Here is a 14,420-nt window from a genome sequence, read left to right on the forward strand (position 1 = left end):
TTGATACTCCTAACTGCTGGGATGTAAAAAACATCATCTCCTTTAGTATAATTTAAATTGCTGTTTTGTGATGCCTTCTGATTTACAAGCAAAGATTAAAATTCCTTTTTTCCTTTCTTCTAGTTTTCAAGGGCAGACTTTTGTGGTTTCGAAAGGGTAAGAAGCTTTCAATTTCCAAGGGTTGGTTAAAAGATATGTGATTCCTTGGTGACCTAAGAGATGAGATGCAAGACAAGAATTCATAATATAGATTATTATTGCTGATACTATAATATTATTTACAGTTTGAACTAAAAACACGTATTTCCAGTAACCATTAAGCAATGATATCCCCTTCTGTTTCAAAGGAGGAAATGCCCCCTCTTTGTCTCTGAGGTGGTCCCCACCCCATCTTTATATGTTCTGTCTAGGATTGCTGTGGTTGTTCAGTGCGTTCTGCACAAGGACACCCAGTTGAAAAGATAGTGAGAGCTGAAATATAGCTAACACTTGACTCCCCAATCCACTTACCCCCACCCCCATGTGGGTCTGTGCCTACCTGGAGAAAGGGGCCCTCTTTCTTTTTTTTTTTTAAATGAATTTATTTATTTATCTTTGGCTACACTGAGTCCTTGTTGCTGCGTGCGGGCTTCCTCTAGTTGCAGTGAGCGGGGGCTACTCTTTGTAGCGGTGAGTGCGGGCTTCTCATGCAGTGGCTTCTCTTGTTGCGGAGCACAGGCTCTAGGCACGCGGGCTTCATTAGTTGTGGCGCACGGGCTTAGTTGCTCTACAGCAGCATGTGGGATCTTCCTGCACCAGGGCTCGAACCTGTGTCCCCTGCCATGGCAGGCGGTTTCTTAACCACTGCGCCACCAGGGAAGTCCCGGGGCACTCTTTGTAATTTGATACAAGTACCATGTAAACTCTGATTCTACAGCTCTGATTCTGGATTTTGTTCCATCAGTTATCTCCCCTCTCTGTTACAAGGTCAAGTTCTGAGATTCAACTAGGTCATTCCCATCAACATATAAGCATACTTTAGTTTGGAAAGCACAACAAAATTCTGAGCATTTCTAGCCTTTTGCCATGTCTCCTCCCCATTCTGTCCTCATACAGGCCTGTGGGCACACACTCACCTGTGCATACACACGCACACTCACCTGTGCATACACACGCATACTCACTCACACTGTCTAAAGCAAAGGGGCACTTATTTCTCAGGAAAAAAAAGGAACTGACTTCTTGCTGTACTGACTGGAAGAAACTGAAGCTGAGAACTGGGAAGGCCAGGTAGGCAAAAGTTATTTACATCAGAAAGAGCAAAGGGGGAAAACTGTCAAGAGAAAATTCCAAACCTAGCTAAACTATATCATTCAAGAATGAGGGTGAAGAAAAGAAATTGTCACAGATAAGGCATCAGGAGAGCTTACTATCCAGAGACTCCCATGAAGGAGTGGGATGCCAGAAATAAAGACAGACCTAGAAATGTAAGCTGTAAGTGAGACAGGAACCTTGTTTGTGCTTTTTACCAGACCTAAGCCTGCCCTTCTTTTTTTTTAATAGCTGCAAATATTCCATTGTGTGAACTTAGCCAGAGTTTACTTAGCCTGTCTCCTATTGACGGATACTTGGGTAGTTTTCTAATCTTTTGCTTTTGTATTACAAACAATGCTGCCATTAATAATTTGTACAGAGCAAGTTTGTACATGTCTGGGTATATCAGTACAATACATTCCTGGAACTTGGATTCACACATCAAGGAGTAAATGCTTGTGCAATATTAAAAGACAATCACAAATTGCCCTTCATAGAGCTTTTTACCGTTTACAAGGATATTAAAATAAATCCTCTCGAGCTAAAATATTTCAGCAAAACTCAGGGGTTTCTGGTAGTGATGAGGGAGAGGGAAACTACAAGTGTTCCAAAGATAGTGAGGTCGTGTGGCAGGGGAAAGAAAGGGGGAAAGTGAACTTATTCTTAAAAGTATAGGGATTTACCTTTGGAAAAGACCTCTTCTAAAGTGATTGAAGGAAGGACAGTAAGAATGGGGTGTATGTGGCTGTCCAGCCAGGAATTTGAAGGAGTTAATACTGGTGATTTATTCATTCACGTATTCATCTATTCAACAGATGTTTGTTGAGCCAGGCTTATTTAGACAAAGAAGATTCCATAGTGAACAAGACAGATAAAGTCCTGACTCTCCTGTAGCTTCCCATTCTCCTGAGGGAGCTAGACCATGAACAAATACACAAATATATGCAGAATATGATTGTAGAAAGTAACAAGGGTTTATTGAAATTAAAGCAGGAAAGAGAAATAGAGAGTGAAGGGAAGATAATATTGCATTTAAGCATGGTGATTATAGCAGGCCTCTCCAAGGAGGTGAAACTTAAGCAGAAACTCAAATGATTTGAAGAAATGATTTCAACAAAATATGTCCAGACAGAGGTGCAAAGGCCCTAAATTGGGAACTCGGCGTGAGGCAAAATCTGTCATACATCTATACTCAATGTATATTGAGTGCAATATGCAGTCTCAAACCTCTCAGTACCAATTGCTGTCATTTGTCACCTATTTTATCTGTTGAGCCCTCTGACTAACGTCACCAGACTTTAGGTTTCATGTCAAGAACTATCCTATTTACTATCGTATGCTATTATTAGGCTGCCTTGTAGATAGGCTGTCTCAATAAATATTTGCAGAATCCATGAGTGAATAAATGAAGATGGACAGGAGTCCAGTCTTGGACGAGCTTAGTAGTCATGCAGCATGGAACTTTGAGCAGTCATATACCTCTGTGGGCCTCAGTTTCTTCATTTTATAAAGGGCATGACAATATCTACCTCTTAGAGGTGAAGTGATTAAATGACATTGCATAAGAAAAACCTCAGCCCGGTTCACGAATCGAAGTAGCAAATTAAAAAAAAAAAAAAAAAAAAAAGCTGGGTTTTCTCCCCAAACAGATAGTCAGACAGAAACTTCTGAAGGCAAATGACAGAAACCAGACTAAAACCGATTTTAGCAAAGGAGAGGAAGTTGTTGGCTCATGTGAATAGGGAATTCAAGGAGTGAACGAATCCAGCTTCCAGACATGACTGGATTTAGTGCCTAACAGATGTCTGTCCGAACCTGTCTTCTCAGCATTTGAGTCTGATTTCCTCTACATTAGCTTCATTCTCAGTGGGTTTTCTCAATTGTCAGTAAGAATAGCCACCAGGTTTATGTACCATCAGTTTAGCACTCCCCACAGGAATAAAGTATCTCTTCCCCGGTGGTTCCAGCAAGCCTCAGGGCCGACTCATTAACCTGACTTGGATCGTGTGTTCATTCCTGACCCACCTTTGTGACTCTAAATCAGGCCTGGGGTATGAGCTCATCCTTGGAATAAAGTCAGCCTGATCAAATTAAATTCTCCCCAAGGATATTCACTGGACTATTATGAGTTTTATTCCAGGTAGGAAAAAAAAAAAAAAAGAAGGAAGCTAAAGAGTAAAAAAGGAATCAGGGCCCGATAAAGATTCTATACTAATTGCCCAAATATAATCATGATAATTATGGCATCCTGAAAAACTGAAGATTTATATGAGCACTCAAAAGGCTCATTTGATATAAAACCATAGGTTGAAATTCAAATAAATTATTGTCCACTCCATTTTAAAAGGATTTTTTGTTTGTTCAGCAGTTTTATCAGTATATAATTCACATAGCATAAAATTCACCTGCTTAAAGTGTACAATTCAATGGCCTTTAGTATATTCACAGAGTTGTGCAAGCATCACCACAATCTATTCTAGAACATTTTAAAGGCTTTTAATGCACAGATTATGCAGATTTTATTACTGGTCTTTAAAAATGTAAAAAGGTCTTCCTTTTGTCTCAACAATAATATGAGAGTCAGAATCTTCCTATGTTGACTAAAAAAAAAAAAAAAAAAAAAACACAACCTAAAAGTTGAGTTATGTTTTATTCAGTGGACAAAACTGAGGACATAAGCCTGGGACACAGACTCTCAGATAGCTCTGAGAGACTGCTCATAAGAGCGAAGGGAGGAGGAGGATATTTAGGAGTTTTTGCAGCAAAGACCAGGTAGTCGGAACATCAAAAGATTACTGTATATTAAAGAAAACCAGATATCTCAAGTTAAGGAATTTAGTCTTTTTTTTTTTTTTTCTTTGTGGTATGCGGGCCTCTCACTGTTGAGGCCTCTCCCATTGTGGAGCACAGGCTCCGGACGCGCAGGCTCATTGGCCATGGCTCACGGGCCCAGCCGCTCCGCGGCATGTGGGATCTTCCCGGACCGGGGCACGAACCCGTGTCCCCTGCATCGGCAGGCGGATTCTCAACCACTGCGCCACCAGGGAAGCCCGGAATTTAGTCCTTTTTCTATGTACGGGAAGATGCAAGAGTCTGGGCTCCCTGAAATCATTCCTTTGATGTGCACCTCAGCTCTCTGGGGCCAGTATCCTGTGCTTTGTCATCCTGAGTCTCCTCAGGGTACATCCTTGGAGGGTGGCTGCAGTGGCTGAGGGCTTGGCAGTGGGCAGCTCGTTTGTCTCCGTCCTGAGTTCCCTCAGGGTTCACCATCGGAGTGGCTGTAGTGGCTTGATGGCTGCAACATCCTCTGTTTACTGATATGGAAGGCAACATGTTTTCATTGACACCTATAACAAAACTGTCTCAAATTCTTGCATATAATTCATATCCAACATATATAATCTCACCTTCTTGGAAGCTTCTCCCGTATGACCAATTTTTCAAAACCTGTATTTTTGTGATTTTTTTTTCTTATTGCTTCTTGCTGCTGTCAGGCCTCTGGGAAGTCTCCTTAAACCTGGCTGCAGCTGAAGGAGAATAAAAGATAAGCATGTGGCCCATTTTAACTGTAATGAAAGATCAACAGCTCCTGAGAGCCTCGGAAAGACAGCTCATAGGTGGTAGCATCTTCTCTTAACATACGGCAATCATGCGAAATTTCTTTTTATTCCTTTTTTGTATGTTGTTCAAAAAGCATATTCTTGTTTCTTGTCCTCATTCTACGAACTTTTATTTTGCTGGCATACAGTTTTTATTTTTTTATTTGCCTCACATTCCTGAACTATTGAACTTTTAAAATTTCTTATAAGTTTTTCTATTTTTACATCTTAAGGCTACATAGTGCCTAAATGACATTTGTGTTTATTTATGTAGGTTGACTACATCAAAGGAAAACTGTGGTATAATGAAAGATGTTTTGCTAACAGAGAACATTTTGAAGGTAAATTTTAGTTAAAGAACTATTAATAAGCTTTTTTCAACATAGCTAGCATATATAGATTAGATAAAATGAAATAAAATAAAAATAGAATTAAATATAAAGATAGGTTTGTTTTGTATAAGTTAATGGCCTAAAACTGGGGGGAAAATTAGTTTAAATCTGAGACAATAGGCATGCCCTGTTGTAAGTGCAAGAAAATTTTATTGTAAATGATACAATTAAATTGTATCATTTAATTAGTGATATGTTTAAAAATAAAGATGCTACTTATAATATCTGTACCTTTATATTTTATAGTTGATTATGTTACTATCACCTTTGAGAGAAACAGGACCCTAAGTGAGGTATGGTATTAAATATTTTAAAAAGTAAGAAATTTTATTGTGCATGATTTCATAGGTTGTTATTAATCTAAAAAATGGCAATTCTATAGACTCAAAAGCTTAACAATCACTCTTTGCTCCCAGTGGCGCCTGTACTTAGATTTAATGATAATTATATAATTATGTTAAATCTAGACCCACACAGTGGTTCTAGAAAAACAATTCATGACAGAAAGGGATGCTTTGCAGTGTTTTCTGGACTCATATCCCCCAGAAGAGAAGCACAGGCATTAAAGATATATCACTATTATTTGTGGCCAGTCATGACAACACAATTAGTATTGTTCATTAGTTTATTTGCCTATAAGGACTAATTAGGACTTTTATAGTTCAAGAATGGCATTAACATTTCCTTTCTCTTTTTGTAGGCAAGCTCTTGTTTCTATAGTAAAGAACCATTTCTTGAATGGTTACCTTGCTTACCCGCCATTTCAAAAGGAATGAAAACTATTCTTTCAACTGTGGTAACATTTCTTGTTGACCAAGAGCAAAGTTCTGGAGTCTACCTCTTCCATAACCAGGTAGGCCTTATAGCCCAGAGGTGATTGCTCTTGACACCACAATAGTGAAAATTTACCTTTGCAGAACTTTTTTCCAAGTTCTTTTTATCTTTGACAATAGAAGGTGATAAAATTGGCTACAGTGCAGTTATTTATGGTTAACAATATAGTTTGATACTTTATAGATGTCTTGCCTCTTATTGTCATTCAGTTTGATGAAAATGGAAAATACAGAGCTGTTTGTGTAGTAATGGTTCTTTGCTTATTCTTCAGGAGAATGTAAGCTGAGTTTGGTCTATATAAATTTAAGTGTCTGTAAAATGGTTAGTTTAAATGAACAAAAAGTGGAACTAGCCCTACCCTCATGATTTTAGGGGAGAAAAAAAATAATTTTCCTCTACCCTCTTATGTTCAGTTTTTGGGGCCCTGCAAATTAAACTGACAAAAGACAGATTAACAGGAGAAAAGAGAACCATTTATTTATGCATACAGTACACATACATGTGGGTGAAAGTCAGTGATGAATAATTCAAAAGGTAGTTAAAATTTGGAGGTTATATGCCATCTTAATAGTTTAAGGGGTTGAGTGAGAAAGGTACTTAAGGGGAAAAAAAAATGAAAAGATAATGGTTTACAGGAGAACAAACATGAGATAAGGAAGTTTGTGATGTTTGTTTGTACAGGTATGCGTGGTCTTTCTATCTCCTTCAGGGCCATAAAACTCTCCTGGAGAAGGGATTTGGGGTAGGTTGTGTTCCCATTCTGCCTTCTGGGAGTAGATCTGCTCTGAAGAGGAATTAATGGCAGCCTTTTATCCCAGAAGTTGCTGCTTTTAGTCAGATAAGGGAAGGATTTTTTCCGCATCTCTTGAATCTCAAATATCTTCAGCTTAAAATAATCTTTATACCAAAGTGGCATGCCTTGGGGGTGCATATTCTGATCCCCTTCAAAATCATGATCTGACAGAATTGGAGTGTGGCCTAGGCATCCACACTTTTAAAAAGTAGTTTGGGGCTTCCCTGGTGGCGCAGTGGTTGAGAATCCGCCTGCCGATGCAGGAGACACGGGTTCGTGCCCTGGTCCGGGAAGATCCCACATGCCGCGGAGCAGCTAAGCCCGTGAGCCATGGCCGCTGGGCCTGCGCGTCCGGAGCCTGTGCTCCGCAACGGGAGAGGCCACAACAGTGAGAGGCCCGCATACCGAAAAAAAAAAAAAAAAAAAAAAAAAAAAAAAAAAAAAAAAAAAAAAAAAAGTAGTTTGACATTATAGTTATGAGCATGGGCCTTGGAGTCTGTTGAGTTCAGTAATGATTCTATAATAAATCCCCCCATGACATTTATTATTTAATAATAATAAAAAAATTATTATTAATTATATTATTATTAATAAATGGGCAAATTATTTAATCTCCTTTACTTCATGTTCAACATCTATAAAATGGACATATATGGTGGGGGGAGGCAGAGTAAAGAGATACCAATAGTTGCTAATCCTTCCAATTCTATGCTGTGTTAATGGTTTTGTCCCTATCTCAATCCAAATCCAAGTAGCAGGAAACTCTAAAAATTGTAACATAGACTAGTACTATTGGTGGAAAATTTCTTATGATTTGCTCCTGCTTTGTTTATCTATTTCTAGAAAAATACCACTGTCTCTGTGAGGAGCCTGAAAAACAACAAACCAAGATTAATACAAAAATTTCCACTTTTCTTATTTCCTTCATCATTCTCTTCTCCTGTTGGAATGACATTCCACCCACGAAGCCATTTTCTGTATGCTTATGGTAATCAGGTGTGTATGAAACTTCACACTCTAGTATAGATGTAAATCATTCACTTGCTCTAGGCTGAGTGGTTATACATCAAGTAAAGAACAGAGTCACTCTGATGGTCAGGGAGGTGGAAAGCCTGATGAAGAGAGAATGAGAGGAGAGGAATTAGTGACAGTGAATACAAACAAATCTTTTGCAAAGTTTTGCTGAAAAGTGGAGCAGGGAATTGTGGCTGTGTTTGAAGAAAGAAAGGTCAAAAGAAGAGTTTTTTTAAAGATAGGAGGAATTACGTTGTGTGCTTATGGGACTTATTTGGTAAAGAGGAAAAGCTGACGATGCAGGAAAGAGAGAAAAGAAATTGCTGGAGTGACATTTCCAGAGAGGTGAGAGGAGATGAGGTCTATGAACTAGTGGAGAGAATGGCCTTAGGAGCACAGTTGTTCTATAGTAACGGGAGGAAGGAAGAGTTTTCGGGTTCAAAAGCTGGTAGGTAGGTCGGTAGCTATGGTAATGGAAGGTATGGGAATTTATCTTCTATTTTCTCAACAAAAATCAAAGTTATTGTTTACTAGTGAGGATGGAGGAGGAATGTTGAGTGGTTGAGGAAAGAGAGAACAGAGTAAAATAGTTGCCTAGGAAGATGGGAGAATGAATTGACTAAGGTAATCCAGTATGATTGCTTGAGCTTTGTGCTTATGAATTCAATATGTGACCAGTTCAGCATTATCAAATGTTCTTTCCACATTCAACTGTGGAAAAGGCAGGGGGTTGTATTAACCACAATACAACAGTTTCTTGGAGTTCTACCAAGAAACTATTAAGAAGTGAAAATGTATACAGAGGGGAATGCAATAAGACAAAGAAAAAAAATTAAGAAATCAAAGGCATGAATTTTAAAAAGTAGCAAACAAAATCTGTTTACTTGCAGAAGATCTGATTGTCTATATAGAAAATCTAAAAGATACATACAAATTACTAAAACAAGATGGGAATTAAAGTTAAACTAGGCAGGAGGTAAAGTCAATTTCATTTCTGCACATGATCAACAATAAATTTGAAAACATAATTTTTAATACACTATTTACAATAGCAGAAACAAAGCAAAACAAAACAGAAATCCACAAACAAAAACTATAAAGTACCTAAGAATAAATCTAAGAAAAGATTTCTAAGACCTATATGTAGAAAATTATAAACTTCACTGAAGGACATGTAAAACTTTATAAAGAAATGAACATAAACATGCTTGTGGACAAGAAAACTTGACTTATAATACCAATTCTTCCTTAAATTAATCTGTAGATCGAATACAACTCTAATCAAAATCCCAAGATTTGTTGTGGAGTTTAAGTTGACTCTAAAATATATATGGTATATGTCAATTATACCTCAATTAAAATTTTTTTAAGTAAAGCAAAGAAAAAAAATAATTATGCATGGAAAAACAAAAGACCAAGAGTAACCAAGACACTTCTGAAGAAGAATAAGAGGGAGGGACTTGTATTACCAGATATTAACACAATTTAAAAAGTTGTAATAATTTTGATAATGCAGTTTTGGGCCAGGAATAGACAAATTGACCAATGGGATAAAATAGCCCACAAGTAGACCCATGCAAATCTAGAGTATTGATAGAGGCCAAAGTGACATCACAGGGGGAAATAAGAGACTGCTCAAAATGGGATGGGAAGTTTGGTTATACATATGGAAACTGTTGAAATATATCCCCACATGGCAACATACATCAAGCTCAAGTCCTGACAGATTACTAATTTAAATATCAAAACTTTTAGAAGGAAAAAAATGAATATCTTTCTGAACTCAGTGTGGGAAAGCATTTTAAAACAAGACTAAAAGAACAATAACCATAAAAGAAAAAGAGAACTACACCTTCATTAAAAAGAAGAATTCTGGATCAGCAAGATGGCAGACTAAGAAGTTTCAGGCCATTGCTCTTCCACAGAGACACTTAGTTGGCAACAATATACAGATCAGAGTACCTTTACAAGAACTTTAGAGACCAGCTGAGAAGCTACAGCACTCAGACCAACATAAAAGCAGAAAAGGATTCTAACAAAGTGGTGGGAAAATTTGCAGTGTTTGCCCATCTGTCCTGCCCCTGTTCAATCTAGCATGGCACAACCAGGAAGAAACCTCCCACACCAGGGATCCTCCCTTGGAATAGAGACAGAAGAGTGGGCCTTGTGTCCAACATTCTGGCTTGTCTGGGGGCTGCTCAAGGGACTGGTTTCTGTCTTGCCTAACACTGATGCAACATGCAGCATTGTTTGGAAACTGCTGAAAAGGGAGAGTAATATTGACAAGATGGCAGGCTAGGAAGTTTCAGACCCTCACTTTCCCCCAGAACCACAAAGATAGCAATATACAAACCAGCATACCTTTGCAAGAACTCTACAGGCCTGTTGAGAAGCTATAGCACCCAAATCAAGCTAAAACCAAGAAGGGATTCCAGCAAAAGGGATAGAAAAACTTGCAACATTTTGCACATACATCCATGCCTCTCCTCCTATTTGACTTAGTGCAGCACAACTTGAAGGAAACTTCCCCCACCAAGGATCCTCCCTCAGGACAGAAACAAAAGAGCTAACAGTGCATCCAATGTTCTGGCCAGACCAGGGGCTGCCTGACAGACTGGAATCTGTCTCACTTGACTCAAAGCACTGATGGAACTGGCAGCCTTGTTTGGAAACTGCTGAAAACAGATATGATCACTGCAACACATTAGAATTGCAGTTCTGCAGGCAGATGCCAATGGCAGCAAGAGCTTTTGGGCTTCTGAGAAGAAGCAGGGATAAGCAGTTCAGGGAATTTGAGACAACTAAAAGCACAGAACAAGCCAGAGAAGACACAGCCTCAGAAAAGATTTCAGAGGTCCTAGAATCTCTAACTGGGCAGATTGGTAAAGGTCTGCATAAAGCCAGTCCATAAAAACTGGAAATGTGGTTGCTTTATCTGATGCCAAGTCTCAAAACAACAATAGCAACATCAGAAGGCATACAAAGAAACAGGCATACATGATCCAATCAAAGGAACAAAATAAAACTCCAGAAAATGACCCTAAAGAAATGCAGATCTATGAGATGCCTGACAAAGAATTGAAAACCACTGTCATAAAGGTGCTCAGTGAGTCAGACAAGAACACAGATAACTAAGAGAAATCAGGAAAATAATGCATGGACAAAATGAGAATATCAAAAAGAGATAGAAATCATTTTAAAAGGTCAAACAGAAATTCTGGAACTGAAAAATACAATAACTGAACTGAAAAACTCACCAGACAAGTTTAACAGCAGACTAGATCAAGCAGAAGAAAGAATCAGCAAATTGAAGAGAGGTTATTCGAAATCATCAAGTCAGAGGAGCAAAAAGAAAAAAGAATGAAGAAAAGTGAAGAGAACCTCAGGAATTTACAGATACTATCAAATGGGCCTACATATGCAATTATTGGAGTCCCAGAAGGTGAAGAGAGAGAGAGAAAGGGACACAGAGCTTATTTAAAGAAATAATGGTCAAATACTTCTCAAATTTGAGGGGGGAAATAGACATACACATTAAAGAAATTCCAATTAGAATAAGTCCAAAGAGACCAACACTGAGACACATTATAATCAAACTGTCAAAAGTCAAAGACAGAATCTTGTAAGCAGCAAAAGTGACTTTGTCACATACAAGGGAACTTTCATAAAATTATCAGTGGATTTCTCAGCAGAAGCAGTGCAAGCCAGAAGGGAGTGGGATGATATATTCAAAGTGCTGAAATGGAAAAAAAAAAAACAAAAAACTGTCAATCAAGAATACTGTATTTGGTAAACTGTCATTCAAAAATGAAGGGGAAATTAAGATTTTTTCCAGATAAACTAAAGCTGAAGGAGTTCATTACAACTATACCTGCTCTGCAAAAAAAATGCTGAAAAGAGTCCTGCAAGACAAAACTAAAGGATAGCAACTTGAAGTCACATGAAAATAAAAAGTTTTGCAATAATATAAAAACATGGACAAATACAGTAACTTGTATTAATGTTATTTTGGTGCGTAAGTTCACTTTTAATTATTGTATAGGATTTACATGAGAAAAATATTTTAAAAACTATAAATATGTTAAGTATATGATATAAAAGCATGTAGTTTATGACATCAATAACGTAAAGTGTGGGGGTGGAGCTGTATAGGAGGTGATTTTGTATGCAGTTGAAGTTAAGTTGTTATCAGATTAAAAATAGAATGTAGGGCTTCCCTGGTGGCGCAGTGGTTGAGAGTCCGCCTGCCGATGCAGGGGATACGGGTTCGTGCCCCGGTCCAGGAAGATCCCACGTGCCGCGGAGCGGCTGGGCCCGTGAGCCATGGCCGCTGGGCCTGCGCATCCGGAACCTGTGCCCCGCAATGGGAGAGGCCACAGCAGTGAGAGGCCCGCGTACCACCAAAAAAAAATAAATAAATAAAAATAAAAATAAATAAAAATAAAAAAATAAAAATAAAAATAGAATGTAATATTTTATGTAATTGCAGTGGTAACTACAAAGAAAAATACATATGTGGAATATATACACAAGAACACAAGAAGGAAATCAAAGCATGTCACTACAAAAAAACCCAAAAAACACAAAGGAAGACAGTAAGAGAGGAAAGGAGGGACAAAAAGCTACAAGACATACAAAACAAACAAAATGGTAATAGTAAAATCCTTCCCTGTCCCTAATTATTTTACATTTAAATAGACTAAATATCCCAATCAAAAGATATAAATTAGCTGAATGGATTTAAGAAAAAACAGGATGCAATTATATTCTGTCTACAAGAGACTCACTTTAGATCTGAGGACATAGGCTGAAAATGAAAAGATTGAAAAAATATTTCATGCAAATGGTATCCAAAAGAGCAGGGATGGCTATACTATTTTGTAATCATACAAAATAGACATTAAGTCAGAAATCGTTGCAAGAGACAAAGACATTATATAAGAATAAAAGGTCAATTCACCAAGAAGATATAACCATTATAAATATTTATGCATGAAACATCAGAGCAAACTTTGAAATATAAATATGAAGCAAACTTTAAAAGAATGAAGGGAGAAATAGATAGCAACATAATTGTAAGAGACTTCGTACTCCACTTTCAATAATGGATAGAACAACCAGACAGAAGATAAATAAGGAAACAGAAGACTTGAACAACACTGTAGACCAATTGCACCTAACCGATGTAATCAGAATACTGCACCCAGCAACTGCAGAATAAATTCTTCTCAAATACACACAGAACATTCTCTAGGATAGATCATATGTGAGGCCACAAAACAAGTCTCAACACATTTAAAAAGATGGAAATTATACAAAGTATATTTTCCAGTCACAGTGGAATGAAACTAGATGTCAATAGAAGGAAAACTGGAAAATCCACAAGTATGTGGAAATTAACACATTCTTAAACAACCAGTGAGTCAAAGAGGTAGTCATAAGAGAAATCAGAAAATACCTTGAGAAAGTTAAAATGAAAACAAGACATATTGCAGCAGTATTTACAATAGCTAAGATGTGGAAGCAACCTAAATTTCCATCAACAGATAAACGAATGAATAAAGAAGATGTGGTGTATATATACACAATAGAATACTACTCAGCCATAAAAAATAATGAAATAATGCCATTTGCAGTAACATGGATGGACCTAGAGATTATCATACTAGGTGAAGTAAGCCAGACAGAGAAAGATAAATATCATATAATATTGCTTACATGTGGAATCTGAAAAAAAAGGATACAAGTGAACTTATTTCAAAAACAGAAAGAGACTCACAGACATAGAAAACAAACTTATGGTTACCAAAGGGGAAAATGGGGTGGGGAGAGAGATAAATTAAGAGGTTGGGATTAATACATATACACTACTATATATAAAACAGATAAACAAGGACTTACTGTCTAGCACATGGAACTATACCCAGTGTTTTGTAATAACCTATAAGGAAAGAGAATCTGAAGACTATATATATATATATAAAACTGACTCACTGTGCTGTAGACCTGAAACTAACATGATATTGTAAATCAACTATACTTCAATAAAAGATAATCTGTGAAAAAAAACTTATGGGATACAGCAATAGCAGTACTAACAGGGAAGTTTATAGCTATAAACACATATTAAAAAGAAAAATCTCAAATTAACAACCTAATTTTATGACTTAAGGAACTAGAAAAAGAAGACCCACCAAACCAAACCTAGCAGATGGAAAGAGATAATAAAGACTAGAGAAGAGATAAATGTAATCGAGAATAGAAAAACAATAGGAAAAAAAGCAATGAAATTAAGAGCTGCTTTATTGACAAGCCTTAGCTAGATTAACTAAGAAAAAGAAGACAACTAAAATTGAAAGAGGGGACATTACAATTGATGCCACAGAAATAAGGAGGATATGAGAATATTATGAACAGTTGTATGCTAACAAACTGGATAACCTAGAAGAAATGGGTAAATTCCTAGAAACATACAACCTACTAATTCTTAAATTG

General features: G+C 37.3%; 1 protein-coding gene across 1 annotated transcript in view; it reads left to right on the plus strand.

Annotated features, from left to right (window-relative positions):
• Window positions 1–14,420, plus strand: part of CATSPERB (cation channel sperm associated auxiliary subunit beta) — a 132,066-nt gene that overhangs the window by 56,858 nt on the left and 60,788 nt on the right. Inside the window, exons 9-13 of the mRNA XM_059056492.2 lie at window positions 124–156; window positions 5,167–5,233; window positions 5,531–5,577; window positions 5,985–6,137; window positions 7,755–7,907. Coding sequence (XP_058912475.2) covers window positions 124–156; window positions 5,167–5,233; window positions 5,531–5,577; window positions 5,985–6,137; window positions 7,755–7,907 — 453 coding nt within the window. The remainder of the gene's footprint in view (window positions 1–123; window positions 157–5,166; window positions 5,234–5,530; window positions 5,578–5,984; window positions 6,138–7,754; window positions 7,908–14,420) is intronic.

Source organism: Kogia breviceps, chromosome 3 (assembly GCF_026419965.1).
Source record: "Kogia breviceps isolate mKogBre1 chromosome 3, mKogBre1 haplotype 1, whole genome shotgun sequence".
Classification (NCBI taxonomy): Eukaryota; Metazoa; Chordata; class Mammalia; order Artiodactyla; family Physeteridae; genus Kogia; species Kogia breviceps.